Here is a 27,278-nt window from a genome sequence, read left to right on the forward strand (position 1 = left end):
TTGGAAGAAACTGCAACAGAATCAGGAAATTAGTTCTGTGGCCTAATGCCCAAAGCAGGAGCAAGTCTTGTCATGTGTGTTTATGTCTGTGTGCACACTTTCAAGTTAATATTGACTCTAGGTGACTCCACAGGCAAGTCCCTGCAGTTTTCTCAGCAAGATTTTCAGAAGTGGTTTGCCATTGCCTTCTTCGGGCAGAGAGGGAGTGTCTGGCCCAAGGTCATCCAGTTGGCTTTGTGCCCAAGGCGGGACTAGAACTCACAGTCTCCCAGTTTCTAGCCTGGTGCCTTAACCAGTGCACCAAAATGGCTTTCTGGAGGATATGCTACTGCATTAGTAAAGATTTGTGTTGTTCTACCTATTCGCATGGATTCACATAATTCTGTTCACTATTTTGTAGGGCTTGTGTTATTTCCTGCTCATTCCCGTGAGAGCATAGGCACAGATTTCTACAGGAGGGGCAAATGATAGCACTGTGATGCCACAATATAAAACCAGCAACTTCTATACAGGTAGTCCTCATTTAGCAACTGTTCGCAGTTAACAGTGAGGAAAAAGTAACTTTACAACCAATCCTCACATTTATGACCTTTGCAGGTCTGGAAAGGAAAGGAAAGCTTAAGCACAATTGTGGTTTCACTTCGCAACCAAGTTGCCAGTCCCAATTGTGGTCTCTAAGCGAGGACTACCTGTACTTACATCCAATGTTGGGGTCCAAGTACGAAAGGGTGAGGTTTGCAATATGATTCCCTGCAGACACACATCATTTTTCTATCATGTCAAGCTGTAGGTGACTATGAGCATGGAGAATATTAGTACTTTGTGTGCACTGTCTCTTGTGCCTGCTATGTGTACCATGGGAATATAAATAAGTGTTTGTTGGTAAGCACTGGTAGGAACATAGAGAAGCAAAACGTTAGAGTACACCAAAGATCCACCAACATGTTATATATAACCAATATGTTCCGTTTCCATGGTTTACAAATCCCCGCTAGAACACGTGGCACTCCAGAAACAGGCCCACCATATTGGGACATGGAGGTTCTACTCCTGCTTGATGGGGTTCCTGCTAAATTGGTGCCAACGCAAACCAACGTGTCTTTTGCAGAGTACTTCCTTTGGTTCTGCTCCTGGGTTTGTCGCTGAGCGTCCCGGAACTTCAGGAAGATGAAGAAAGGGAGAATGCGGCCCTCTTTCTCGGACAAGAAGTCCAGAACTGCGGCCCGTCTGCCTCCTGGACCATAGGTGGGACGGCTCTCCTGCCCGGGCGGGGGGGAAAGATTAGGCTAACTGCGATTCCACCCCCTTGCCTCCACCTTCCCCGGGAGCGGATAAAGAGCAGCCCCAAGGCGGAGTCGCGAGACAGACCGTGGGAAGGAAAATGACTCGACCCGCAGGCGCAGCGCTTCGGCGGCTGCGGCACCTCTTCTCGCAACTCTCCCGCTCCGCACAGCTGGCAGCGGTCCCGCGATCGACGGCTTCCTATAGGTAAGTGCCCGCGGGACAGGTGGAGAAACGAAGAAACGGCTGCAAGCCTCGAAGCGCAAACAAGGGGGCCGAAACCCCAGCGCGCATGCGTGGTTAGTCGCACGAAAAAGCCGTGAATGCTTAATACTTGGCGAAACATCGATGAGGTGCGAAGGGGGGTGGGTGAGCTGTAGTGGCGAGGTTAGGCGGTTGTGCCCATAAATTTAGAGGGCCCGAGAGGAACGCGGGGCTTAATTGCAAGGCTAGAAAGAGTTTCTGTCCAACTGGAGCACCTGGCAATCTTGCCATGGGGTGTATGTGTGTTAATTTTTGTGTGCCATCTAGGACTTAACTGCTTGTGATCCCGCGCAGGCTTTGTCTTGAGTGGAACGAAGTCTGATAGGAATCAGATCAGGGCTTCTAAGGCCTTCATACGGTAGACAGCCTTCTCTTTAACGGAGGGTAAAGCTCGCGTTTTAAAGAGTGAAACTAAAAGATACATTGGTAAGTCGGAAAAGCACCCACAACAGGCTTCAGGAACGTTTGGTGGAAGGGTGGGGGAAGAACAACAGCATCTATTTTCCTCCCCCTCCCCCGATCTTTTATGTGAGCAGCTATCTAGGAGAATAAAATTCTGAACGAGTTAAGAAATCTGGAAAAGGACAGCCTTCAAGCCTACCTTTGGCCGGTTTATTATAATAATAAAGCTGAAATAGTTGTTTTGAAAAATAGGCTATGTGCCTGTGCATAATTATTGGGAAGCAAGTTCTATAGAAATCAGGATTTCTTTATTTGCAGGTGGGCTGCAAAATTGTTTGCAGTTAAAATAGGCCTCCATGTACAAGATTTTTTGGTACTTCCCACACCAGATTAAACCAAGCTGCTTTTCAGAGCTATCTTACACTGTTTGCAAAATCCTAACAAAAAAGTAGGGTAGATTTTGTCCATGGTGAGCCATGTGCAAATTAGTTTGTCTCCTATTATACTGCAGGTCAGATTTGTTATATACACGATAGTGGCATATAGGAGGTTTAGGGGAAAGGGGAAATCACAAAAGTCACCTCTTCAATCTCTTCCTCCAGTGCAAGGAGAGCTCCATGAAGTACAACCAGTTCCCACAGCATGCTTAACCTGGGTACAGTATTAATCCAATATGTTGAGTTAAAAAAAATGGCCTGGCTTCACACAATCCCCTAAATCTCCCACACATCTATTCAACCTATTGTGCAGAAACCTCTGTTAGGTCTTTCCTGCAGCTGCTTAAATATGTTGTGCTGAGCAGGAATTTGTGGGCATATCATTAAACTCTTCACTGCACCTGGAAATCTTAATACACATGACGTTTAGGTACTGAAGGCTCTGTTCATTCCTTTTGTTTGAGGGAGGCAAGGTTGGCCAACAGAATCCTGCTGTCCCCTCTGAAATTCAACATTGAATTGAATGGGAGAATAGTTCTCTCCCTTATAGAACAGACAGGGTCATAATTAGTCTCTTCTCTGTTTGACCCTGAGGGTTTTGAGCTGGAAACTCAGGATATAAGAACCACTTAGATCTCTGGAATGAACTTTCTTGCTAGTAGGGTAGAGTAACAGAACCATGAAAGTTTGCCAGAGCAATTCTCCTAGAGCAGCGTTTCTCAACCTTGGCCACTTGAAGATGGCCGGCTGGGGAATTCTGGGAGTTGAAGTCCACACATCTTCAAGTGACTACGGTTGAGAAATACTGTCTTAGAGTGATGAAGGCAGAATTACTCTGAGTCTCTTTCTCATGCTTTCACCTCTCCCCTGGATTAAGGAACTTTTTTTGAAATGGACCTACCCACTCCTACACATTTCCAGGGTGTACTATATATCCCATTGCACCTCCCCAACCTGGATCCCTCCATATGATTTAAACTACAGGTCTCACCCTTCTCAACAATTAATTGTGCTGAGGGGACATCAGATAGGAGAAGACTACAGTAGATTGCATTATTTTCTATAACTAAAAATATTTAAAACAGCAATACTATTTTTAAGGGCATGTGGGATTGATAGCTCTAAGTAGGCGATCTGTGTAGGAGGAATTTCCAGATCAAATGTGGATGAGGGTTTTTTCCCTCAGATCTTTTGTATTCAGAATATACGCACTTTGTAGAAAGAAATGCCATGTGATTTTCACTTAATAAAACCTGGAACTGAACTGCCTGCAGAATGGATGTGTGTGTGTGTGTGTGAGAGAGAGAGAGAGAGAGAGCGTGCGAACACGAAGCTATTAGAGGATGATTAAATACATTTTTCTAATTGTGTTCATTTAATCCCAGATAAGAGGGGAATATTCTTTATCCTTTGTTTTGCACCACACTTTGTAAATCTCACAAAATAAAATTATACTCTGAAGCTCTTTCAGCAGAGTGAAAAAAGATTTTATCCATTTAGGGTTAGGATTTTGTAGGGAAAGAAGGAGGGATGGTCAAGATTGAGCAATATTAGTAGAAATTAAGCAAATGAAGTTTCATTTTATGCCAATCTGCAGGTCTGGACTCAGTGTGTTTAGAGTCAATCATTGCAGTTGATGAGATTTAATTTGCATATGTTCAATTCATTTCAGTGGGGTTGAGCGAGGACAATTTCAGTTCATTTGAGGAAAGGTTCTCCAGTTTAATAAGGACTGAACTCATTAAAGGCAAAGGGTTCTTGAAATCTTTACTAAAATTACATATACATGAACCTTGAGGTTTTTGTTTTGTTTTGCATTATCATTCCTCAGAACAGTTTCTGGAATTTTCCATTCAAATTAATGGAAATTAATTAATTTCTACTTGTTCGGTATCTGAAATCAAATTTTGAAGATGGTTTTGAATTTTGATTAGAATGGAACATTTGTAACCAGGGAGATAAGGAATTGAGCTTTGAGAGAAAATTATGTAATTCTGCTGACTGTGCTTGATTTTTAACAGCATGGAAGAAACTTGTCAGCAAGTTTACTTGAGAAAACCTGGTGTAACTAAATGCAGATCTTCAGAACAAGACAGCTCTTATTTGCAAAAGGCTTCAGTGGATATTGTGGCCTTTTCCAGCATCAATGCAGCAGCTGGGACTTAGTTTCTGCCCTTGAGAGGCAACGTCCAAAGTTGCATAGTGCACACATAGCAGAAACCAGTGTGCACAGCAGGAAGCTTGGTCAGTGATTCCAGATGCTAACTTTTATCTAAGGAATTTGCATTTCTTTTCAGGAGGAAGGAAACTCGAATTCTCTCTGTTTGCATAATTTTCTCCATGCATTCATGTACTGTTTCTGTGGATGTCAGCTTACTTCTATAAGCAATACCTTTGTCAATGTCTTTGCCATTGTCACCAAAGTGAGCATCTACCTCCAGCATGTTCCTATATCACTGCTGCCCAATATAGGTGTCTGCTTGCCTTAGCTGGGCAGCTGGGATGACCTTCACACCTTGGGTGACCCTAATGAGAATATATACTCTTGGCATACACTCCCAGCATTCTTTGCTCATCCCTCCCTGGAACATCACCCCACCCAGCCAGCCATGATGAGGCAGCATAGAAGGACTTGGGGGAAACCAAGAAATATAGAAGGAAAGAGAAGACTAGAATGGCAAGCAGCAAGGTGGTTACAGCAGTTCAGTTACAGTAGCAATGGGTACACTGTTGGAAGACCTGAAGGGCCAGGTTGGGGACAGAATACCCAGGAGAAGGTCTCTCTGTGTGGTCACTAACAGTCAACACTAGCTTGATGGCACATAATCAGTCAATCAATTGATTAGTATGTGGTTAAAATACCCTTTCCTAACCTAATGTCCACAAAATGTGTTGAGATTGCAACTCAAAAATTCCTGTTGAGTTTGCTCATTGGGAATTTTGGGAAGTGTAGTTCAAACACATCTAACAGATACCTTATTGCAAAAACCTGAGTTGGAAAGTTGGACTAGAACTTAGTCATGAAAGTATACCTCAGTTGAACCTACCTCACTAGATCGTTGTGAGGATATCATTTGGAGGGAGAAGAGCCATGTATGTTGCCTTATTGTGCAGATATAATGGGAAGAGGGGAGAACTATGCATGCTATTGGGAGGAAAGATGGAATATGAATATATTGAACAATTGAAGCTATTTCTTCTAGCACTGCAATAACCTCAGCTAAAGTAGAAGTGAATGGCGTCCACCTGCACTACCAACAGACTGGAAATGGGAATCATGTCGTCCTGCTATTCCCTGGCATGTTAGGTATGGATCTCTTGCCTTTGTACAATGCTACTGAATTGGAACGTACAGTATATGCAAAAAGAGTATGTTAATACATTTGTCGGAAGTCCTTTATAATAGTGCATCATTCTAAAATAATTAGATAGATAAATAGGCTAATTTACTATCCAAATTAGATAGAAGGTGAATTAAGATGTATTGGTTTATTTCTGGATGATTAAGAGGAGATCTCCAAGGATTTCTGACTACTATGTTCTAAATGAGGGCAAGTAAAATTGTAAGAAAAATTCTACCTGCCCTGATTGACGTTGGAGTTATTGACTAAATCTCAGCCTTGGTGTTCTTCATCTATAAAGTAGATATGCTAATTAGTTATGTTTGACCCAGGATTAGCCTTTCCCAATCTAAGATCCTCAAAATGTGCTTGACTGCGCACCCACTGAACTAGCTGGAGAACATAGAATTCCAGCATTGGAGGAGACTTTTGGGGAAATAATACTCAGCAAAGGAATGAAAAATCCTCCACACCAGGAATAGGCAACCTACAAGCCTTCCAGCAACTCTTTACAGATGCCAACTTTCAGTGGTTCAGATTTCAAACCATGTTCAAACAACATGGACACGTTTATAATTTGACTAGATGTAAACTTAATTTAAGGGAGACATTGTCTTTATAAGCAAATTATGTGACTTCAATACCAACACACACACCCTTTACTATCATTTAATCAAAAAGTTTTGATTAGTTTGAAAGTGTTCACACAGTTCTGTAAGGTTTTGGATAACCCAATCCAGCATGGTATTATGAAATCACCATGTTAGTGTGGTGTATGAAATCTTCCCACAACTACTGCTGTCCCCCACATCCATCAATTACACACTGCAAGCAACAAAACCAACCCTCCACCTGTTCTCCTGGAATCCAGCTCAAGAAACCAGCATTTTCCCTCCTGCTGTCCTACCAAGTGCATCAGGTAGAACGCTGCTTAAGTTCCCACTGGAGAGACTGATGTTTTATAGTCACTCAGCCAGTGGTAGTGAGTTGGTGAAGAGAAAGCCAAGGAAAAATTGGTTCGTTTTACAATGCTTGGGCAATAGCTTGCAAATGAAATTGATCTTGGTGTTGTGGAAGAAGAAAATCTGTTACCATTGTTAATCGTCAAATAAGAGACATAAAGATAGTTAATTTAATCATGCTTTTCAGACGGAGTTTTTCTTTTATATACAGTCCATGAACGTGTAAAACAAGTTTCTCTCTTGTTATGATGATCTAGCAGTTTGTTTTTGTGTATTGGTTTAGGCAGTAGTCAGACTGATTTTGAACCACAGCTGAAGTATATGAACAAGCAGATTTTTACTGTTGTTGCCTGGGATCCTCGAGGATATGGAAAATCAATCCCCCCAGTTAGAGATTTTCCTCCAGACTTTTTTGAAAGAGATGCAAAAGATGCCATTGACTTGATGCAGGTAAATACATTCTGGCTTCTGTGAAACCCAGTTCTGAGAAGTGTTTAACCTTTGACTTCTGAGGATTTTGCACATTAACTCTGGGAATAACTGGGGGTGGCTGGTGCCTTGAGGACACTCCCTGAGTTTATTAACACCTAATTAACATCAGCCTCTTGGACGTATCATATAGGAAGCTAGTTTTCTAGCATATTTTAATTAATTAATTAATCTTTATTTTAATTAATGTTTGTTCTGCTTTTACTGGAAACCGCCCAGAGTCACTCTGTAGTAAGATGGACGGTGACAAATTTGAAATATAAATAAATGAATAAATAAAAATAAACAAGCAAGTAGAACCTCAAAGTTTGTACCTTTGAAACTTTATGAGAGTGAAGACCTGGACCTGTTCAGAAGCAGAATGTTTCTATAGTAGCCCTTTCCAGTTTTTGCTTGACTTACTCCATTCAAGGAAAAGTCCTCATTATTCTTATTCAGACATAAAAAGAAGAAGTGTTGCAACCTAGAGGACATTTTTTTTTTTGTACCTTTGACAGTGTTGATTCCTGGTGACTGCCTGGAAAAGTCCCTGCAGTTTTTTGACAATACAGGTAGTCCTTGGTTAATGACAGCCATTGGGACTGGGATTGTCATTGCTAAGCAACATGGTCATAAAGCACAATGTCATGTGATCACGATACTCAGCAACGGCAATTCCTACGGTCCCAGTTGCTGTTGTTAAGTGAATCATTGCAGGTCATTAAACAAGGATGTCACATGGTCACCATTTGCAACCTCCTCCTGGTTTACCATTGACTTTACTTGTCAGAAGTTGGCAAAGAAAGTCACCAATGGCAACCACATGACTGCGGGATGCTCCAATGTTGTAATTGTGAGCTGGGCACCGAGTGCCTGGATCGGGATCATATGACCACCAGATGCTGCGACAGCCAAAACTCAGGATTGGTCATAAGTACCACTTGTTCAGCACCGTTGCAAATTTGAATACTCACTGAATGAGTACTCTTTAAGAGAAGACCACCTATATTTCAGAAGTGGCTTGCCATTGCTTCCTTCCTAGACAGTGACTGGCCCAAGGTCACCTAACTGGCTTTATTTCTAAGGTGGGACTAGAACTCACGGTCTCCTGGTTTCTAGCCTGCTACCTTAACCACTACAGGTAGTCCTCAGCCTCCATTCAAAGTTACGATGGTGCTGAACAAATGGTGGTTACGACCAGTTCTCAGAGTTCTGGCCATCCCAGTACCTCCACAGTCACCTGATTGTAATCTGGGAGCTTGGCAACCAGTTTGCACTTATGACTGGTTGCAGTGCTCCGAGATCCATGATTGGCATTTGCAAGTCAGTGGGAAAGCCGGCAGGGAAGGTCGCAAGTTGCTGGGGTAAGTCTCCCCCACCTGCACACCCTTCCCTAGCCCCTCTGCACTCATACCAGCCACTCACACATCCCCACGCACCCTCCCTGACCCATGCCCCACCTCCATGCACCCGTCTCAAATTGCACCGTGCCTCTCATGTATCTCTTTGCTCCCTCACACACCCTCCCCAATCTGTGCTGCACCTGGCACACACACCCTGACCCTCACTGCACCTCTCATGCACCCCCTTGCACTTCCTCACTCCCTCCCCCATCCGGCAGCAGCCAATTACCTGCCTGCCATCCTGGGATTTGCAACTTCCTGCCAGCTTCCCCACTGACTTTGATTGTGGGAAGCCAGCAGGAAGTTGCCTTCCCTAATAACTTTGGGATTAGATTAACAACAGCAACTGGGACTACAGGGATTACTGTCGCTAAACTATGCACTCACACTTTATGATGGCATTGCTTAGTGACAGAAATTCCAGTCCCAATTGCCGTTGTAAGTCGAGGACTTACACCAAACTGGCTGTCTAGAGGATATGCTACTGCACTGGTAATGATTGGCAGTATTCTAGCTATTCACGTGGACAGAAGAGTGGCAAGAGAATTATTGCAAGAGCAGTGAAAGAGGTGATGCTCTCTCCTTATGAGTGGTCCCCCCTTCCACTGCTGCTTCCAGACAGACTTCTTTCTGACCTCTTGCTGTTGAAACTGCTGTAAATACTAGTGTTAAGTGACCATTTCAAACTGCATTCTTATGCAAACTGGGCAGACTTATTTAAGTACAAGGCTCCTGCCATTATTTGAATGCCCAGTGGTTGTTGCAACCTAAACAACACTGCTAGTCATTGTTGTCATTATTATTATTTAATATAATTATTCTATATTAATATATAATATTATTTAATATTATTTAATAAATTTAGTGGGCCCCATTGTAGCCACAGCTTAGCCATTTTTGAATCTCTTTGATTTCAGTGGGAAGGTGTTGCTTCAGAAGAATCAGCTAACTGTAGGCCAAGCCCCTCATCCATGAAAATGAGTTATTTCCAATCTGTTTCCTTATGCTAAACAAGGCACTGAAGTTTCAGAAGTTCTCTTTGCTGGGATGGAGTGATGGTGGAATAACCGCACTCATTGCAGCTGCAAAACATCCAGATCTGATCCACAAAATGGTGGTGTGGGGAGCCAACGCAAATGTTACAGAAGAGGATATGAAACTTTACAATGGTATGTATCTGTCAGCCCTTTGAGGTAGTCACCAAAACCATGAGTAGTAACACTATCTTCATTGTAAGGTTACAGTAACAGAAGTTTGCAAGTCTGAAAGCCCTTCTCCCCTTCCTTGCTTTTGCTTTCCAGAGAACAGGGGAGGGTCCCTTCTGAGACACTTTCTCTGCCCCCCTTCCTTCTGTGGGCTGAGATATCTCTTGACTGACCGTTGCTCTGGCTATGGCCCTTCTTCCTGTCTCCCAAGGTTATTCTCATATCTCATTACAGTATCAGACCAAATGAAGAAAGAGGATGTCAGTGTTCTTCCTATAGTTTGTGGGAGGGGTTGCGTGGGTCTGGGTGTGCCCAAATTTATCTTGATTTCTAGCAACGGTCTGGACAAGTCCCTGCAAGTTGTCTTGGCAACATAAGTGGTTTGCCCTTGCCTGCTTCCTAGGACTGAGAGAAACTGACTGGCCCAAGGTCACCCAGCTGCCTTTGCATCTAAGGCAGGACTAGAACTCCTAGTTTCTAGCCCAGTGCCTTTAACCACTACACCAAACTAGCTCTCTTTTTGCTGCTGTTGTTTTAAACAATTGTAAATGCATTCTCCTGGAGATAAGGACAACGCCCTCTCTCCTCGGGTTCCAGAAAGCTCTTAAAACCTAGCTTTGGCCCCAGGCCTGTGCTTAATGTGTTCTTGTATTTTCAGGGGGCCTGTTTTGTTTTGTTTTGTTTGATTTATGTCATTTTTAGATTGTTTTATACTGGGCTGCCTGTGTGGTTTTAGGATTTATCTGTTTTTATGGATTTTTTTGGGTTTTGTACGCTAACCAGAGCCCACTGGAGTTGGGTAGCTATAATAAATTAAAATTCATAATAATAATGAGAATGAGAATTTACAGTAAAGCATATGAAAGAAAAAACTTTCAGGTGCTAGGTGCACCAAGATGATATTAATGCACGTTGTGTCCATATAGCATTTAAATTATAACATTTCACACTATTATAATACATTAATATAATACAATAATTTATACTACTGTTGGTATATGGGTCTGACCTTGTGCAATGGTTTGGGCACTAGCATTAATATGGGATTTCATACAGAAATGCCAAAATCTCATGAGATTTCAGGATTCTCAAATGAAACATATTATGGTGGGTTGGTGGTTGAGTCTCCCAGGCTGTTAGTACTTGATGATTTCAGTCTTCCTTCCCTGGGGACGATGGAGCCAGGTGGCTTGAGATTTCATTGTTGCTATGACAATCACAGGCCTATTCGAGGTCATCATAGGCCCTACACACAGAGGAGGCCACACCCTGGATCTAGTTTATGTTCCAGAGCAACTCAGAAGTGGAGGACATTGAAATCAGTCCACTGTTGTGGACTGATCACCCATGGGGTTAACTGGCACCACCAATCTCTGCAGAGAGGGAAGACCAGTTAGAGTGGTCCACCCTAAGCACTTGATGGATCCCATGGGTTTTCAGAGGGTAGCTCTGTTACATCATAACTTCTCTGCACTTATCCATGAATGCTATTCAGCAACCCTTTTTTAGAGTGACCAGGACAGGGAAGAATAAGCTGGAAGAACCACTAGAGGGCTGCTGCAACTTTTTAGCAAGGCATTTGGCAGATAAAATTATTCACATTTGCTTAGAGTTAGAAGCCAACTGGACAGATTCTGAAGAGTGAATAGGGATATCTGGGAGGCATTTGAGTCTGTAGATGTTGATAAAGTAGACATTCTCTGTGAGATGAGCGCCACCATTTGTGAGCTTGAACCAGCCTTCAGGCACCCCAATATGCAGTGTCCAGGGGTTCAACTCTCTCACGGGAAGCCACTGGAAGAGGTCAAGAGGGTATGGCTGTACCTGAAGTGGGAGGACCTCAGAATAGTGACCTTCTTGTTTTGACTCTCAACTGCATTTAACTGAATGAGAAATTTTCATTTGGTCCTTATTTTAGACTTAGCTAGATTTAAATCTCAGCAAACTAAACAAGATATTTTCACTTAATTAAGTGGCATGATATATGGTTAACAAATGGTATTCAAAACTTTTTTAAATACAAATTTAAACTTTGTTTTAAAAAATCTAGATTCACTTAATGAGAAATAGGGTAGTAGGCAGAAAGGAATAGAAGTAGCTACAATCTTTAAATAACAGTTAACACTGCAGAAGAAAAGAATCCGATTAAACACAAGAATAATTGTACATTTTCTCCTCCCCCCCCCCCCCGAAAAATGCCACTTAAATAGAACATATTACTTTCTTGGTAAAAACTGAAGTACAGTATTGCTTAGAGCATCTGAAGGTGATGATGATTTAAAGGGCTACAGTGGCTGCTAAAGACACTGGGTGAGAGAACACACTGAATGTTGATTACACTAAGGAAGTGATCAGTTTGAACCTTACTATCCATCCTTTGAGTTCAAATGTGTCCTTGTGATAATTCAGATACATTTGTAGAACATGAGTTTCATATAGTTTTCTGTGTAATTTTCAAACAGGAAACTACATTCTGTTCAACACCGTTATATGTAAGGCCTTTTTCTCACAATTTACTGGATGACTGGACAGGATCTAGGCAACATTTTCCAATCCAAAGAGTTAAAGCAAAGAGATCCAAACATCTTTTCTGAAGCTGCCTAATGCTTTAGGTATGGAATCCTGAAAAAAGTTAAATCTAAATTAGAACAATATATTACACCCCCAATCAAACTATCATATAAGAGTGTAAAAGCAGCTTTTGAGCTCCCTGGAACTATTCATTAGACTAAATGCAGAAAAATGGGGTATGGATAGAAATACTGTATAGGCATCTGTACAAACCACAATGATCCAAAAATAATGAAATATCACAATGCTAACCTTGAAGTCAGACCTTGGGGTTAGGGTAGGTCACGTGGTTTCCACTGTGATGTCACAATGCATGATTTGGCATTCCCTTGCAGATGCCTGTGAGTGGAAAGAAAAAGAAAATTAGTGTTCCTTTACAGTCTTAAGGTAGAAAATGATAGGAGGCAACATACATTCTAATTAGGTAATTTTTGTTTTGTACCTAGGATTTCTGTGATGAGAAAACATACAGTAGTTGATCCCTCATTTTTAAAAGTATAAAATCCAAAGTCCTCTTCTAACATTCATAATATATATGCGTGAAGGATGTCAGGGACTTGCATTACAGGTCCACCATCTCAGCTCTTACACTGCATATTTACCTAGAAGATCTACAGTGGCAACTGAGTTCATCGAACTCATTTCATCAGAAATCTTGCCTTATCATAGTTCTCAATAATCTAAAAGTCTGTTAAACCTTTCTGCCTATTGCCCACACATTTCCAACACAAACGTTCCAAAGAGATAGTCATGTTTTGCAGCAGCAATAAAAAGCCTCCAGAGAGATTTGTAGCACCTTTGAGACTAGCCATAGTCTTACTAGAGTATATCATAAACTTTTATGGATCAAACCCACATGATCAGATGATATCCTGAAGGCCATAAAATATATTAATTGGATAATCCAAATTGAATAAGGAGGTCTTTGCATCAAACCTCTTCAAATGATTCATAAGTTGACTCAGTTCCTCAGAGATGAATGGAGCAGAATATACATTTTAACAATAATATAAAAATCCTGGTTCTGCAGCTTTGTAGCCAACACAGGAATATATAGTGAGGTATGCCTTATGCATTTAAAGAGTCTCTGATTATTTTCCAGCAGTTTAAATCATTTGGAAAATGTTCCTGTGTTAATTTGGTTTCAAAATGCTCAGACAGGCATTTAAAAATTGCATACAAGGTCAAAGATAGTACTGGAGGGGGGGCTATATTCATTTTATCATTACCTGCAGTCAGACGGGCATTTAAAAGTTGCATACAAGGTCAGAGAGAGTACTGGAGGGGGGCTATATTCATTTTATCATTACCTGCAGCTATCCGTGATGTTTCAAAATGGAGTGAAAAAGCAAGAAAGCCAATGGAAGAAATGTATGGACATGAATATTTCAGCAAAACCTGTTCAGCTTGGGTGGATGGAATCTCCCAGTTCATGCACAAGTCAGATGGTAAGGACCTGGAACTGCCCCCTAGTTTGTTTCATCTCATTCATTAAAAAAGTAATAATTATGTGTTCCCCATATCCCAAATACATTCTCCTCTTGGGTTTGCTGCAACTTCTACTTCTTGCTATCTTTCTCTTGGTGTCATTTTCAGAAAACGTTGTATGTGAAAGAGAGGGATGGGATCTGCATCATATAGTTGTTTTCATAAGATCATACTGCTATGCTTGATAAATTGAATGAGTCAGCTCAGTCAAGCACTTTGCATCCATAAATGAGGGACAGATGTCCCTGGCCATTGAGGCTGGGAATGAATAGAAAGTGTCCCCCAGCCTGGTGTCTTCAAGAGATGTTAGCTATAAATTCCATCATCCTCAATCAGCACGCCCTCCATCCACACAACCTGAGTTATGGTATTGCAGTTTAACATAGCTGGAGGCCATCAGATTGGATTGGAGGAGCTGCCCTGAACAGTATAACATAACCTTGTAATTACCCCCTCTTTGTCCTCCTTTTCTGTAAGTGGACAACTTGAAGTGGGAAAGAGTAAAGTACTTATTGATGTAAAGGATAAAGAAGGCACAATCTGGATGGCTTGTGAAAAGCTTTGCTAAAAATACAGAGTTGAGACAAGAGATAGAAAGGGTGGAATACTCCATTTAAAAAAAAAAAAAGTAGGTGTCTTTTTTGGGTGGGGAGTAGTGGATGTGGGTCTCCAGAGTTTGTTATCTTTCAACATGAGTCCTCCTGGGCCTTTGCCAGTAGCACAGCTGAAGGAACTGTGGTAAATGCATTTTCCCCAACCTTCTGGGGTTCTACACCTGTTGACATTCCTTCTTTGTATAGCCATCCAAAGCACAAAAACCCTTGGATTAGTAAAGGTGGGGTGGAGGAGGAGAATTATTATTGATTTAATATGTCACATGGAGCAGAATATTAATAGTGTTGGATTTAAATCAGCAAGATTCAGTTCAAATTTTCACTTTGGCCTGAAACTTAGCAGATAGTCTCTTTCAATTGAGAACCTGCTTCTCAGAATGATGTACTGTTAAACAGCATCATACCACCCTGGATTTGTTGGAAGAAGAATGTGATAGCTTTTTAATGTTTATGGGAACTAACTGAACTGAAGATAACATAAATGTGATGTCTTATGCAACACAGTAATTATGAATGTGTTCTATTATGCAGAAAATTAGAAGTCAGAAAGGAGATCTAGATATACTGGGGGATCTCTGGATGATTTGTAGCAGATCTTCACAAGTGTTTCTGACTTCCAAGTACTTGATACTGGCAGCACCAAAATAAGTTTTCCCCTGCCTCATTGCGATGCTAAAATGAAGAAAATTTGGACATCCAGAAATAGATTTTTGTATGGAAGGATTATGAACTCATTACAGTTCTAGAACTCTAAAAGAAAATCCCTGCAGTCAAAATTCCTTCATTCTGATGGTTTCGGGGGGCAGGGTCCTAGTAACCCTTAATGAAATAGATTATTCGAGCCAATTTTCCAAGTAAATTCACAGGGCAGAGCTGAGGTTTTCCTTTTACTGAAGATGGTTTAGTTTTCACATACAATGGTTGCCTTCCATGGCAGAGAGTAGGGCTCAGCTGCGTAAACAGTTCTCTGAAGGACAGTGTTTTTCATAGGCTGACAACTTACTTCCCTTAAAGATTTTTTTTTTTTTTAAATGCCAAGCATTAGTAATGTGTCATGTTACCTGAATGGAGCAAAATAGTTTTGGAGCCCAGCAAATAGTAGTGGAAATGCTTCTATTTCATACCTCCTTTGTTGGGTCAACTATACTCAGCAAAGTACATGATATAAACCTGAAATTAGTTTCTGCTTCCTAATTCCAGGCTGGACCATAAGAACAACACAGGTGTGGCTGTTCCAATTATCCTAATTCATTCTTAACCAGGAGCAATATTCTGTTTACTTACAGAAGTATGTTGGTTTAAAAGAAAACTTCATTTTTAAACATCCTAAAATAAAGTCCCCCCCTCCCCAATAACCTTTGATTGGAATGTAAGGGAGAACAAGAAGTTGCTTTACAAGATGTTTCTGTTGTTCTGCTTCTATTCTAAGTACAGTACATATTAACTTTACCTATTTTTGCTTCTCAAGCCAAGTCAATCATTACCAGTTGGAGTTTAAAATTGTTCAAGACTAATTACCACCTGGTTGGGTTTTTCCACCAAGGTCATCTTAAGTGCTTTCTACATGGTAACTGTTGTTCAATGTACCAAGGACAGAAATTAGGGGAAGGGTACAGAATTACCATCTAGGCTAGGAAATGAACTCAGCAGTCTTAATTACTACCCTCTGTTTAATAACTCCCAGTTTTAATATATGCCCAGCAAGAACACCTTTGAATAGTAGTTCCACTTGAAATATTAATCTGCAGTGATTTCAAAAATCAGATGAAATCTTTGGGTTTACCTAACAGATTTTTCATTATGGTCATGGCACAGTTCTTGTTCAAAAAGCCATGCAGTTTCTCATGTTAGTATTTCTTTTTGTGCTGTGCTTAGATCGGGACATTGTTATGTATGAAGAAAGAGAACAGTCAAGATTTAATCTTCAAGATATATTCTTGGGGTGGGGTGGGGTAGGGGAATGCAGCGATTTTCTGAACCATGTTATAAGCTTATCTTGTATGCAGGCAGTGTTTAATTGCATCATATAAACCAGAAGTGTTGCTTATGTTCCCTTCTCATATATAGAAACAGTGAAATAAGTTATACAGAATGAAACAATAGCAGCTTACTTGGATTTATTTAATTTTTTGCAATTTATATTTATACTGCACACAAAGCTCAGTTACTCTGTCAGACAAATGTGGATTACTTTAAGAAAATAAGAGTGACACTGAATCTCCCCAAAGGGTAAACTATCTAACCCTCAGTGTCCATGAAGATCAACCAGATGTCTTTGGACAACCCATGAACAGGACATGAGTGCAGTAGCAGAATTTGTCATTGTGTGCAGAAGATGCAGTGCCATGCCGATATCAACTGCAATATATTTTGTTTGCATTTCTCTCCTGTATTTGTGAAAGAGCTTTGGGTAGATCGCAAAAGAAGAAGAAAAATGAAGATTACCCTATTGATATAAAACGCCATTGCATTAAATTGAATGGGCTCTCATATAACATTATCTGCATTTGATTAACTGGAGTGTTCGGGGGGGTGGGATGTGGAGGGAACCAAAAAGAAAAAATATTGCACTCTGAGTGAAACAATGCAAAATTTTGATCTTGGCCAACTGCTCTCATTCAAGAAATACAGCTGTTTCGCCATGGGGAAGTACATTCTCTGTCTTCACATTTTTGTCTGTTTTAAACAAAAATATTGGTTTTAGTTCATTTTGTTCCTCCCCAGGTGATATCTGTCAGCCTCTGCTGCCTCATATTAAATGCCCAACACTAATAATACATGGTGAGAAGGATCCATTGATACCCCGTTTTCATCCAGAATACCTCCACAAGCATATCAAAGGCTCACGGTAAGTCTCATACTTTGCTGGCAGGGTAAGAAGATGATCTGGTGCAATGAATATCATTTTGTAAAAGGATTAACCACCTCCCATGTCCTCCTGCTTTTGTTATACATGACTTCAGGTGCCATAAAATTGGTAAGAGTTCTTCCACATGAAGCCCCGCTAGAGAGATACACAAATATTTCCAAGATTCTAAGGAATCAAGCAGATTTGCACATTAAGTTCACCTTGCAGTTTCCCCGAAGCACAAATTCCTATTTATTCTGCTTGGGAATGCATTTGGAGTCAGCAGCAATAAAATGAAATGTTAACTGGGTTCCTTCCTACCTCCCCCTCAACCAGACAACATAGACATTGCCAGGGCCAGGTCGTTCATTGTGAAACCTTTATGTCCCACTAGTCAAAAGTTGGAGATTATATTCCGAGACAGGTATCTGCAGGAAGAACTATCAAAGACTGTTTCTTAGGAGACAGACACTGTGTTTTTGGTAGTGACAAGGCAAAGCTGTAGCTTTCTTTCACTGAACACAGACATATTTCCAATTCCATATTTTGTAGGACCAAACCATGCCTCCATTTATGCCCAACCTGTTGCTTGTAGATGCTTTAGACTTCAGCTTTCATAATGCCCCAGCCAGTATAGCCAAAGGAAAGGTGACATTTGTTCATTCAATGTTTCCTTTGGAAGGAGTTAAAATCAGCAAACAGCAAATCTCATTTAGGTCTTTCGAAGAAACAGATCAGTTATAATACCTGTGTTTCCAAAGGCCTAAAGAAATTATCTTGTCTCAGCACAAAGAGCATACACTAACAAATACGGCTGATTTGGCTTCAGATCATATATTTCCATTCCTCCTTTATTTCTGTTGCATCAGCCTATTTCTCCCTCTCTAAACAAGCACGTACAGTAGTTTTCACCAACCCAGTGTTCCCTTGATGTGCTGGAACTCCAACCCCTAGAGTGACAAAGCAGGATTTCCATTGGCTGTGTGGGCTGCCATTTCTAGTCCCAATATCACTTGGAGGACAGCAAGTTAAGGAAGGCTGGTACCAGTTCTTTGTATACTTTAACTTATTCAACCTTTGTCATTGCAGGTTGCATTTCATGCCTGAAGGAAAACATAATTTACACCTACGATTTGCAGGAGAGTTTAACAAAATGGTAGAAGACTTTCTTCTGTAAGGCACCTACTTCTTTGCTGTTCCTGAAAGACTGGTATAGTTTAGCTGAAACTGGCAATATTGAACTGTACTCTTAAGGGTAAGAGTGTGACAAGGGGACTTGCATTCTTTGCCCTGCCCATATTGTCCCCAAATGGTAGCAAAGCTAATATATACGAACAATTCTGGGACATAGGGTTTTTTTCCCCCATCTTTATTAAATGATTAAAAACTGCTAAGTGCAGGAATGTTTTGTTCCTCAACAGTTTTGTAGAAATGTTAAGAGAGCCACATAAGTTTCAATAAATACTTTATTGCCCAGATTCATCTTGAAGAAAAGCACAAACAGAAGTTGTTATCCAGAATGCATGCCTTGATACAGAATCCTCAGCATTGAACACCACACAAAAGCCATTGTAGAATTTAATTTTACAGCAGACATCCTTGATGAGTTTACACAATGCACAAAAGAAAGCCAACATAAAGACAGTGCCACAGAAAACAAGTTTAATCCCAGCTGTCTGAATTCATGCCTGTTCTACTAGTATTCTAGTTGCACTCGTGCCCATTTCTGCCCAAAAGTCTTAAGGTTTTTTTAATTGAAGAAATGCTGGCAGATGTAATTTTGAACATACAATAACTCTGAATATTAAAAAATACATCCTAGCTATTAGAGTGAGAGGGAATAAGCTCCTAACTATACAAGCCAATGATAACAATCCTTTCCTGTACATAAAAAAAATAGTTTTTAGAATCCAGTTGATGCAATACCTGCATCTTTTCAGGAGCCCAATCCCAACAGTTGGAAATGATCAGTTCAAATCACAATTAAAATGTTGTAAGCTACACACAGAATTCTAATTGCAACTATAAACACTTCTACCTAGTGTATTGTGAGAACACAAGAAAGATGAGGAAAAACTCATCAAAGTAAGATTACCATGTGCCTCTGCAATTGTGTAAAATATGTTTTAGCATGTGCAAATTATTTCATGGGGTAGAAGAAAAAAGATTTCTGCTTACTCTAATTGGGCTCTATAAGTCAGTATTTCTTGGTTACTGCCTTTCCAGTGGAGTCAAGATCAAGGGTCAGTAATGATGGGAAGACAAGTCTTCTCCAATGTAACACCCTTCAGAAGTGTTGGGGCCGTAACACCTATTGTTCCCAGGAAAGAAAGAAAATCTGTGCTGGCTGGAAAATCTGGGAGTTGCAAGTTACAACACATCTAAAAAGTACCAACCTAGAGAAGCTTTGTTTGTACAGCACTCAATAAATCTCCTTCTTGGTTTAGATAAACTATTAACATCTCTCTTTAATAAAACTTTAATCCCTGCAGTAATTTTCCTTGAGAATTATCTTAAGTACCAATTAGAGGTGCAGAATCTATAGTTGCATAAACTTAGAAGTTAATTCTTAAGATTTCAATATACAATGTAGAGCTGGCCCTACTACCAGCACAGTTGATGAACAGTTCAGCTTTATAGCACTCAAACTTTAATAGGATTTGTATGATTTGCATCACCCTAATTAAATCATTTTGCCAATTTATAAATATTGAAGTAATAGAACAGGGTCACAAAAACTGCTGACAGAGGCAACAGTGAAAAGCACCAAGAATAACTGGAAAAGCATGCACTGGTACAGCTGAACAGCTCTCACCTTGGACACTTGCCTATGCACTAACCCTACTTAACCTCTAAGCCTCATCTTCCTCTCCTTCCTCCTCAAACTCCCCTTGCTCATCTGCAGTAGCATCTTGATACTGCTGGTACTCAGAGACCAGGTCATTCATATTGCTCTCGGCTTCCGTGAACTCCATCTCGTCCATGCCTTCGCCGGTGTACCAATGCAAGAAGGCCTTCCGCCGGAACATGGCCGTGAACTGCTCAGAGATTCTCTTGAACAGCTCCTGGATGGCGGTGCTGTTGCCGATGAAGGTGGCAGACATCTTCAGACCTCGGGGGGGAATGTCACACACCGCCGTCTTCACATTGTTGGGAATCCATTCCACAAAGTAGCTGCTGTTCTTGTTCTGGACATTCAGCATCTGCTCATCCACTTCCTTCATGGACATTCTGCCCCGGAAGATGGCTGCCACCGTCAGGTATCGGCCGTGGCGGGGGTCACAGGCCGCCATCATGTTTTTGGAATCAAACATCTGCTGAGTCAGCTCTGGGACCGTCAGGGCGCGATACTGTTGGCTGCCACGGCTCGTCAAGGGAGCAAAGCCAGGCATGAAGAAGTGCAGACGTGGGAAAGGCACCATGTTGACCGCCAGCTTGCGAAGGTCTGCGTTCAGTTGGCCAGGGAACCGGAGGCAGGTGGTCACTCCGCTCATGGTGGCGGACACCAAGTGGTTGAGATCGCCATAGGTTGGAGTTGTGAGTTTCAATGTGCGGAAGCAGATGTCATACAGAGCTTCATTGTCAATAGAGTAGGTTTCATCTGTGTTCTCTACCAGTTGGTGGACAGAGAGGGTGGCATTGTATGGCTCAACCACGGTGTCTGACACCTTTGGAGATGGCATTACACTGAAGGTGTTCATGATCCTATCAGGATACTCCTCCCTAATCTTGCTGATGAGGAGTGTTCCCATGCCAGATCCGGTGCCACCACCCAACGAGTGGGTGAGTTGGAAGCCCTGTAAGCAATCGCAGCTTTCAGACTCCTTCCTTACTACATCCAGCACAGAATCCACTAGCTCTGCTCCCTCTGTGTAGTGGCCCTTGGCCCAGTTGTTCCCAGCACCACTCTGGCCTAAAGGAATAATTAGAAAGACACAATATACTTACAAAGTCATTTACATGACAGTAATCCTAAAATCATTTTCATATTTGATCTATGGACCAAATCCAAATTCAGTCCAAGGTAAATTTGTCATCTGGCCTAATAGCAGTCAAGTTACCTCGGGTTACGAACGCCTCTGCTAATGAACTTTTCGGGTTGCGACCAGCTTCGGCTGCAAAAATTTACCTCGGGTTACGAACCGGATCTGCGGCCATTTTCCGCCGTGACACGTGGTCCGTGGCCATTTTCCGCCCATGCCATGTGGTCAGCAGCCGTTTTTCCGCCCCTGATGCGTGGTCCGCAGATGCCGGAACGGATTAACGGTAATTACATTGAACCTTATGGGAAAATTTGCTTCGGGTTGCGATCAAATCGGGTTGCGATCAGAGTCACGGAACGGATTAAGATCGTAACCCAAGGTACCACTGTATTTGTCCCTACATCTGTAGCATGGAGAGATGGGAAATGACTTCATCCCAATCTAGAAGAATAGAGTTCAGGCTATTAGTCCAAGAGGCCAGATTCTGTAATTTGAGGCTAGATGATTAGAGATGAATCAGGGAGATTTTTCAGTCAGATAGCAAATGTGGAGATCATGTTAACTCAGCCTATAGCTATGCCATCTTTTTACTATGTAGAGAGTGATGCTTGATTATTCTTACTCTCATTTCAGTCATGGCCAGACAGAGGCTGAACTGATCAAAAGGATCTTAGAAATAGTAGAGGTTGTTTTTTTTTAATACTTCATGTAGATCTGTAAGATATATGTAGAAGAAGGGTAACCCTCTAGGTGTTGCTGAACTACAGTTCCCAGCAGCTGTGGCCAATGATGAGGACTGCTGGAAATTGTAATTTCCTAAGAAAAGACCTAAGACCACATATTGCCTACCTTTGACTTAGAATGAGTTAAATAGCAGGAATTATGCCGCAGCTATTTAAGATATAATCAGAGAAAAACAGAATTAGTATTACATACCAAAGACAAAGTTATCAGGTCTAAAGATCTGGCCAAAAGGTCCAGACCTGACTGAATCCATTGTGCCCGGCTCCAGGTCAACGAGGATTGCGCGGGGAACATACTTATTTCCTGTGGGAAGAACAAAAGCTAGCCTTACCTAATAGCCTTATAAATACCTCCTGACCACAGCACCCTTGGCAACCTCAACATTTTAAAAGATGGCATTAAATAATCCTTTGTGGAACAGAGTTTTTAAAACTCACTCTGAAAGTACAACAAATAACACATCTGAAACAGATCAGCCATGATTAATATTCTCTTAAGTTTCCTGCACCAGCTTGCATCATGCTATGGCTTCTTTGTCTTGACTCAGATGGGTATCTATACATGCACAGAAGCAAAACTGCATCTCCAGAGTGCTTGAAATGGGAGAATCTTTCACCTTCTCCCTCTCCACTGGAAAAAGGAGAAAAAGCTCCTACTTGACTGGGAAAGGAGGGCAGATGGGTTCAAAAGAGCTGCTTATTCACAATAGTGGAATCTCAAATGGTGGAATCTCAAATGTTGGCAGAAATGTGACAGTCTGGAAGTACAGGTTCAGCAGATCCCAGTCTTACATACAAGGGCTGAAGCACATAGATAGTGATTAAATCCTCCATTAAAGCACTGACATGTAGAAGACATAGAAGGCTAAAATTATTCTTGATGACAGTTTTCCCTATGAACATTGTGTTTTTTGGTATAAAAGAATATTCCTTTTATCCAGGTCCTCATCTGCCATCTAAAATGGCCTAGGCTAGACACAGCTGTACTGCTTTATCCAGCATGCAAGATAACTAGACCAAATTTAAAGTTAGATTTAGGGATATATTCACATGGTTTGACTGGTGGCTCATAGCTTAATGGACAAACTAGTTCTATAATAATCAGCCCAACTGGGGGCTCACACAATACATAGGAAGCTGTTTCATATTAATTCGGGCAATCTCTTATAACAGCTGAGTGCTGGCTAGCTCTCCAGAAACTCAAAGAACATTCTTTGTTCCTATTACCTCAGCTTCACAAAAGGAGGTGTGAAGGAAAATTCTCATGCTAGCCATGCGCTGTCCTGCTGAGGAATGGCCTTTGTCCATAATCCAGTCAAATAACATTCACGTGTTTTTCCCTTGATGCCTACAGAAATGCAACATTCTAAGCCTCTAAATTTTTATGGAACTCTATGAACAAATATTCACCAGGCTGCCAAGAATTCAGCTCCACATAATTTTCAGTGTCTGCATGGAATAGCTGTAATTATTAAAACTACTAAGTCAACTTGAGAGCAGTTCAGTGTAGTGGTTAAGGCACCAGGCTAGAAACCAGGAGACCATGAATTCTAGTCTCAGCTTAGGCACAAAGCCAGCTGGGTGACCTTGGGCCAGTCACTTTCTCTCAGCCCGAAGAAGCAGGCGATGGCAAACCACTTCTGAAATCTTACTAAGAAAACTATAAGGACTTGTCCAGGCAGTTGCCAGGAGTCAACAGTGACTCAGTGGCACCAAAAAAAAAATATGTCAAGTTTGCCCAACCTGGTACTCTGGAGATGTGTCTGGAATTCTGGCTGTACTAAAGCCTGGTTCAGTTTTAAAATGTGCTGCAACTTATTACCATTTAGGTACGTAAAACAGAACATCCATGATACATACACCACATGTGCTCCCCCCAATTATCCTGAAATCTTGTAAAAAAAAAAAAAAAATCAAAAACTCAGCAAATTTCCACAGTGATTTCCCACCCTATGTAAAATTAAGGCTTGGAATTAAGTCTTAACTAATCCAGAGGAAGTTAAGTTTAGCCCCAAAGAGTCTAAACTAACTCTCCCATGTCATGCCAACTACTTATCAGGGAATAAGATTATTCTCCTCATTTCCAGAAAGAGGCGAAGCCATATTAGAGCCTTCTAGGGATTCCCATCTCTGTGTCTTAGGCTGTTTTCACTACCCACACTAGGGTAGGGATGAAGGTAAAAAGGACAGAAAACAGTGAGGGGAGAAGGTGCCTGAGCCAGTCCACCATGGCAGCATTGCCATTTCCTTTGGAGGAAAAAAAATTAAAAAAAAAGATTGGGAAGTAGCAGCCTCCCCACCTCTTTTATGCTATCTAGAGAACTAAAAAATGGCCACTGTATACTGCTGGCCTGCAAAATTGAGTCTATTCCTGGGGAGGGGAATGTTCATGGCATATGAGGAGAATCCGAAAATTTGATCTGTGTGCTTGATTTGCTTTCAGTTATGGAAATCCAAAGTTGTTTTTAATACCAGCACTTCCCAATCAGATAACCAAGTGTTTGCTAGTGAAATTGCAATTCTATGGCTCTTCAGAGGAAGAGAGGGAATCCAGAATGCCCATTCCCACCCTCTGCACCAGCATCTAAGGTAAAAGCAGGAAAGGATTGGCAGACATGTTGAAGGCAAACCAGAGGCACTGATGACAGGAATAGGATTTTAAAGCTCTGGAAAGGAGGAAGTCAACACAACTTCTGCCCATCAATGCCCAACATAGTTCTGGCTTTTCCATAGTAGTTGACAAGATAGATCTCTTTCCACTATATATATTTTTAGACTTTTTATCCCACCTTTAGTATTTTTATAAATAAGGTGGCGAACATACCTAATACTCCTTCCTCCTCCTATGTTCCCCACAACAACCCTGTGAGGTGGGTTGGGCTGAGGGAGAGGGAGAGGGAGAGGGACTGGCCCAAAGTCACCCAGCTGGCTTTCATGCCTAAGGCATGAATAGAACTCACAGATTCCTGCTTTCTAGCCTGGTGCCTTAGCGACTAGACGAAACTGGCTCTCAATTCCTCAGTTTTAACCTACCCCCGTCCCTACTTCCCCCAATACCATGAGAAGCAGTGATATCTTAAAAGAGGAGCAACCTAAAAGCAGAATCACAGTTCTGCCCTTTTTTCTTCCCAAGGTACACAATTCAGATAAGGATGCTGCTGGTTACAATTCTGCCCTGGAGCTACCCCAAGGGGGTTTGCTTTGCTTGGTTTCTGCTGCTTTCTATAGCATTTACAGAAAACCCCAAACGTTTCAAAGCAGCAAGTGACTGAAGTAGTTACCAGCCGCCTCATTGTAGTAGACGTTGATCCTCTCCAGCTGCAGGTCACTGTCTCCGTGGTAGCTACCGGTGGGGTCAATGCCATGCTCATCGCTGATGACCTCCCAGAACTGGAATGGGAATTTTGAGAGCTATTAGCCACTTCCTCTGAAGCACCAAGAAGGCTGCACTGGCACGTGCTGCAGCCACGCCTTAGCCGCATTCTGCAGCGGTGCCCACCTCCCTGCTGAGGTTGGATGTATAAGTCAAGCTCTAACCTTATTAAAGCTGGCAGTTACAACAGGTATTTGCAGCACTACAGTTGTGGCAATGGCTAGAAGCCATCTAAGAATTGCATCACGAACCCTGACCAAGGAATTAAGGCTATGCTTGGGTGGTTTGGGTTTTCTCATTTGCTTCGTTGATGGAGGAGAGAATCTGGCAATACTATTTGTCTGCAAACCCACACCCATTGTGCAGGCCGCCTCATATCCCAGTTTCATCCTCTGCAAATGGGCGAGGCTATCAAAGGCTGCTGTTAAAATTGAATCAGGCTACCAGCTAAGGCATGAGTTACTAGAACCAGGGGGTGAAAGGGAGAGTAGAGAATTTCACTAATAAAAGAATCGCTTCTTTTTCAGATGGGGGAGAAACGGGGGCCCTCTTTGTTTCCAAGCAGAAGCACTTACGCTAAGAAGATGCAGGGACAGAGAAAGGCGAGCAGGGCAGGAGCCTCCGAGATTTTGCAAAAATCATTAAAAAAAGCATCACCGCAGCATTGATGGGGTGGGGGTGGTTGGTTTAGCTTGTTTTTCAGGTTAAAATCTTTTCTCTTCCTCCGCGTTAAAGGTGGCACTCGCTAGGATTTTATTAGAAGCGCAGCCACCGCCCCCCCCCCCTTTCCGAAAAGGGAGAGAGAGAGATCGCGTTACTGGTTCCCACACCCAGGATTGACAAGGCGACCTCCAACCTATTTTCCTCCAGAAGCGTTGGACTACAACTGCCACCACCCCCAGCTCACTGGTTAACGATAACAGGGCTACAATTCAGCACATCTTAAGAGCACCAGGTTGGAGAAGGCAATCTGACAACAATGGAAGTTCGCCCCTCGCCATCTGATACCTTGGCTCCGATCTGGTTCCCGCACTGGCCGGCTTGGATATGCACGATCTCACGCATGGCTGCGGCTGTGCCTTCGCTTCGGGCTCCCACCCACTGACTACCTTCAGGACAGCAGCTCTACCCTGCGAGCATCAGCAACTGGGCGCGCCTCTCCTGCGGCTCCTTTATACTGGGCTCCGCGTGGCTCCGCCCCTTCCATTCACAAAGGGCGCCGGCACCGATCTCCTGGCCTAGTCGGAACGGGGTGGGCTTAAAGGAGTCGCGCGAGTTCATTGTCTCTTGCAAGACGAGGAGGAAAATTCGCAGTCCTACCAACCTGTCCGCGCCAGAGGAAGAGGGCGGGGAAGCTGCATGAGGAGCCCGCCCACCAGGAAGATTATCCTTTGGGGACGCTCCGAGACGCGAGCTGCGTTTTCAGAAGCGATCCAGGCAGCGCTGGTTGGCTTTCCAGCCCCCATTCATTCCTCTTCATTTGGATCTCCCTGAACCAGAGAGAGACCATTTTGATGCACTGAAAGACACGTTGCACCACCCTCCTGTGCAAAGTCGGAAGCCCCGATAGAAAGAGCTTGAGAGCTGAAGGGAGGATTTGCGATTGGGAAAGTCCGCTGTGGCTCCTGGCTTTCTCTATGAGATGCCCCTTCCCTCCCCCGCCCCTCCTTCGCGCTTCACGAGCCTTCAGCCCCGTCAGTACCGAACGCGGAATTGTTAGAAAACCAGGCAAGTTCCCGGAAAATAAATCCTGTTCAATAAATTGCTGATGTGGCGCGCGCACAAACACACGCACGCACAGAATGGCCTGCGCAAGGTGTCCCAGTAATTCACAGCACCCAAAAATGAACTCGGGAATAAGCAGATCCTAAGAAAACAGCCGTTTCATATGCAAG

The 27,278-nt window shown here is 42.3% G+C and overlaps 2 protein-coding genes across 2 annotated transcripts; one reads left to right on the forward strand and one right to left on the reverse strand.

The window, feature by feature from the left end:
* Window positions 1-1,074: 1,074 nt before the first annotated feature.
* On the forward strand, window positions 1,075-19,762 carry BPHL (biphenyl hydrolase like). Its single transcript, XM_007423868.3, has 7 exons — window positions 1,075-1,488; window positions 5,588-5,691; window positions 6,971-7,137; window positions 9,574-9,727; window positions 13,651-13,782; window positions 17,161-17,284; window positions 18,374-19,762. The coding sequence occupies exons 1-7, from the start codon at window positions 1,382-1,384 to the stop codon at window positions 18,459-18,461; spliced, it is 876 nt and encodes a 291-aa protein (XP_007423930.1). The 5' UTR covers window positions 1,075-1,381; the 3' UTR covers window positions 18,462-19,762.
* Window positions 19,763-19,984: 222 nt separating this feature from the next.
* TUBB2A (tubulin beta 2A class IIa) lies at window positions 19,985-26,517 on the reverse strand. The gene is made up of 4 exons (XM_025163859.2): window positions 26,392-26,517; window positions 25,292-25,400; window positions 22,204-22,314; window positions 19,985-21,197 (listed from the first exon to the last, which is right to left on the reverse strand). Exons 1-4 carry the CDS (start codon window positions 26,446-26,448, stop codon window positions 20,137-20,139), a joined length of 1,338 nt encoding a protein of 445 aa, XP_025019627.2. The 5' UTR covers window positions 26,449-26,517; the 3' UTR covers window positions 19,985-20,136.
* Window positions 26,518-27,278: the final 761 nt, after the last annotated feature.

This window comes from Python bivittatus, unplaced genomic scaffold (assembly GCF_059951505.1).
Source record: "Python bivittatus isolate LINGU-HERP-01145 unplaced genomic scaffold, Pbiv_v1 ctg000840_np1212, whole genome shotgun sequence".
In the NCBI taxonomy this organism is placed as follows: Eukaryota; Metazoa; Chordata; class Lepidosauria; order Squamata; family Pythonidae; genus Python; species Python bivittatus.